Source organism: Lactuca virosa, chromosome 3 (assembly GCF_052849685.1).
Source record: "Lactuca virosa cultivar CGN04683 chromosome 3, Lactuca_virosa_CGN04683_v6, whole genome shotgun sequence".
Taxonomy (NCBI): domain Eukaryota; kingdom Viridiplantae; phylum Streptophyta; class Magnoliopsida; order Asterales; family Asteraceae; genus Lactuca; species Lactuca virosa.
The window spans coordinates 5,335,950-5,339,703 of record NC_136428.1 but is presented as its reverse complement, the minus strand read 5'-3'; the positions used below and the strand labels follow the sequence as shown (position 1 = coordinate 5,339,703).

General features: G+C 38.0%; 1 protein-coding gene across 1 annotated transcript; it reads right to left on the bottom strand.

Moving 5' to 3' along the window:
• Window positions 1-357: 357 nt before the first annotated feature.
• Window positions 358-3,507, bottom strand: LOC145165143 (beta-fructofuranosidase, soluble isoenzyme I-like). Its single transcript, XM_079083815.1, has 5 exons — window positions 3,041-3,507; window positions 2,891-2,899; window positions 1,446-2,302; window positions 1,204-1,365; window positions 358-1,064 (listed from the first exon to the last, which is right to left on the bottom strand). The coding sequence occupies exons 1-5, from the start codon at window positions 3,450-3,452 to the stop codon at window positions 564-566; spliced, it is 1,941 nt and encodes a 646-aa protein (XP_078939941.1). The 5' UTR covers window positions 3,453-3,507; the 3' UTR covers window positions 358-563.
• Between the last annotated feature and the right edge of the window lie 247 nt (window positions 3,508-3,754).

The window sequence follows — 3,754 nt, the reverse complement described above, 5'->3', positions numbered from 1 at the left end:
CCTTAACTCGTATGTGAAACCTTAAACGAGAGAATATTACAAAAGATGTTTGAGACTCTACACGACTACACTCACATATATATGCATGGGGATAATAAGTTGGACCATGCAGGGATATACCCATTGACCCGATAGACCCGCAAGAGATTACCACAGTTTTACACCTGTAGTCCTTAAACAATAACAAAATTTGAAAAATATACCCAACATATAAAATAACAAAATACCAAAACTATTTATAAAATGAATTGACAACTATTAGTTTGATAAGAATGTTAATAATTTGATAAGAATGTTAATAATTTAACACAAAGTATGTTTATATTAAATTTAAAATGTTATTATTGAAAAAATATATAAGGAAGAATAACCTTGAAAATGAATTTAATTTACGCAATGGAGTTTACAAGGTGACTATTATCTCAGAACTCCTTGATTTCCATGTACAAAAACAAGATATCGGAATGATCATCACATGCAAATAAAAAGAATTGAGGGGTCTATTTTCCCACTCTTAAAATGATTTTAAACAGCCATAAAAAATTAGATTTCACATCTAATATTTAAACATGAGCAGAGTTCATTTGCCATACATTGACTGAGACGGTAACTTTGGATGCGGTAGCATTGTTAAACAAAAATAATTGAGCGTTACTATTGATTGCCTTTGTTGGATAAACACGTGAAGTAATACACGATCTTCCCTCTTGTGCAAAACTTTCAACTATCGAATGATCCACCAAGATTCTCATCGACAACTTTTCACCTTTGAGAACTGGGACAATGCTCCCATAAATAGACTTATCGACATCATTAGCATTAGATGACCTCGATTGATCGGCACAAAAGAATGTTTTAAGGTTCCCATCAACTCCTTTGGCAACATAGAAATACACGGGAGTGTGTTCAGCTAGACCTTCGTGTGCAAGGACTGAAAAACCGAATGGTCCCAATGTACCTCGTTGTGCTGCTCCACCGTGTTTGGCACAATTGTATGCAGCATCGACTTCGTTTAATCGCTCCACTGTCTTCTTATCCACTTCAAACTCAGCCACAATATCTAGCTGTAAAGTTCAATACGAAACCTTATAATTAATCATTAACCCACAATTACTATTAGGACTTTTTTATATATGTCAAGTCTATCATCTATTTTTAAAGCTATTTTGAAAAGAAAAAAAAAAGGTATAATAAAGCTGGTACCTGAGACGCTGAAGGCAAGTTGAGTGGCACGAGTGAGCCGGCTTCTACCACGACATCCTTAAAGACCGTTAGATTTGTACGCAATCTGTTGATCTCTTCGACCGGCCATTGGATTATATTGCTTTGTGTTTTTTTATCCAAGACAATAGTTCTAGGAACTCCCTGTGAAAAACATACAAATATGATAAATAAATGTCGAAAAATATAAGATTTGTAAATGTTTTTAAGATAAGAAAGCGTACCATGACAGAAGCCCAACCCTTCTTAATGTCGGAGGCTTCGGTGTCTGTCTCTTTAATCCAACTCCACAAAACTCTTCTTTGTTTGTTTTGGTCGAAGAATGTTTTGGAGGCGTAATAGATTCCGTAATCGTATCTCAACCCGATTCCCACATCTAATGTAGGATTATCTGGGGTCCATTTCCCCTTGTAGGCATCATAAGTACCGATGGCATAATAGTCATTTCGATCATCATCCATGCTAGCTTTGACTATGTGTTTGACCCCAGGCCCATCTACTGACGTGTCAAGACCATTTTCGCCTTGTTTTGATATCGGGTAAAAATCAACACATTCCCACATACCCGTACCCGGAACAGCATGGAGCAACCCGTCTAAAAGCTCAAAGGTTCTGAAGTCTTCTGTGTCGTAAACCAATGAAATACCGGTTTTGTTGATCTTTGAACCGATGGTGATTCGCCACTTTCCCTCCGGGGTCTTCCATGCGGTTGTTGGATCACGGAAATCTTTATTATCAATACCGGGTGGTGGGACGAGAACCGGGTTTCCGGGGTATTTGACCCAGTTGATGAGGAGGGGGTCAGATGGGTCGGCTGGATAAGCTAAGTTTTGGACCTGGACGGATTCGTTGGTGGATCCGGTGTAAAGTACGACGAGTTGACCATCGGAAAGGATGGTGGCGGAACCAGTCCAGACACCCTGTTCGTCATACCACTGGTCGGTTTCCATGGCGATGGGAAGGTGGCGCCAGTTGATGAGGTCCTTAGAAACGGCGTGGCCCCAAACAATTTTGCCCCACACCGGAGCATCGGGATGATATTGATAGAATAGGTGGTACCATCCATTGTAAAAAACTGGACCTGAAATATATTTTAATTTAAATAAAAATGTAAAAAAAGTGCATGTAAAGAAGAGTAGACCTCAAAAAATATTTATATAAATATTAGAGTTGGACGGTGAATTAACACCGTCACTCCAGCTCTCTGTACTTTTTAAGTTATGGGTACTTGAAAAATAAAATTTTGCTTAAAAAGTGGTTCTCTTTCTTCCTTTCCAGTTATAAATTTGAAGTTATCGAAGTAGATTTAGCTGCCAAAAAGTAGCAACATTTACTTAAATTAGAATATAAAAACTATATAATATGTATCTTAAAGAAATGGATATATTTTTAATGAACTGATTAAATAATAGTTGTCTTTACATAATAGGAACAACAATAATACTTGACAATTATTAAAGCGGTGAATCAAGATTCAAGAATCATGGTATTGGTTGTATGAGCTAGCTAACCAGGAAGGATGCATGATGAATCACGAAAACGTGTGTGGGCCATTACTATATTAGGATAGAATATTGTTTTATCAAACTGTCTAAATTATAAATTTAATAATTTGTATTTTGAATCCATAATTTCATAATATAAAAAGGAAACAGTTGAACTAACTTACCATTAGGATCTGTAGAGAGAGAACAGCCATCACCAGCAATGCAAGCAAAAACAAAAGAAGAAATTATTAATCACCATGTTCATCTTGTGAAATTTAACTCAAAAGCTAACATAGTTTGTGTGAGTAGCAAGAAAGATATAATTTAATTACCATTCATCCAGTTTTTCTTGGGTTGGAAGTGAAAGGCAGTTCTTTGCCAATCCAACATGTTGTTGCTCCATGGATACGAATTATCTGCACCCAACAATGGATGAAAAGCTTTTTCCGACACACCTTTGTCCACCCCACGAGACGAAGGTGTTACTTTTTCCGGCGTCGCCTCCGTGGAAGGCACCGGAGTGGTGTTCAAGTTTTTGGGAAGCATTGGCCTGTTTCCGGCGAACAATGCGACTAGAAAAGCGACGGCCAATAAGACAGACACAAGAAAGAGGGCTGTCTTTCTGGATGGGCGGATGGTGCGATCATTTCCGGCGGGTTGTTCACCGTCAGGCAATGGGGCGTAGGAGTAGGGGAGGGTGGAGGTGGCGATTGGGTTTTCAAGATCTGAGGGAGAAGCCATCATATGAAAGGTAGTCAAAAGATGTTTATGGTGAACGTGATCTGGAGTAAACGACTAGCTATGCTATTTATAACAAAAAAAATTCTGTGAGAGAGAAGGCGAGAGATTTGAAGATTATAGACGCTGAGGTGGATTTTGTCAGGTACACGTGGTTCTGAGCAAGATGTGGAAAATAATTGTTTTTTACATAAATTATATCATATCTATGTAACATTTTTCTCCATTGGTGTTATTCTAAGGCTAAACCATATCAGCCTACGAGGGAGGTTTTTACGCGTCAAAGCCTTAGATGACATACTATATTT

Excerpts from the sequence above, each read along its gene's own strand:
- LOC145165143 (XM_079083815.1), bottom strand. The coding sequence starts at position 3,452 with ATGATGGCTTCTCCCTCAGATCTTGAAAACCCAATCGCCACCTCCACC. Across the intron at positions 1,366-1,445 it reads AGGGTTGGGCTTCTGTCATG|GGAGTTCCTAGAACTATTGT; the intron begins GTACGCTTTCTT and ends TGTTTTTCACAG. Across the intron at positions 1,065-1,203 it reads ACTTGCCTTCAGCGTCTCAG|CTAGATATTGTGGCTGAGTT; the intron begins GTACCAGCTTTA and ends TGAACTTTACAG.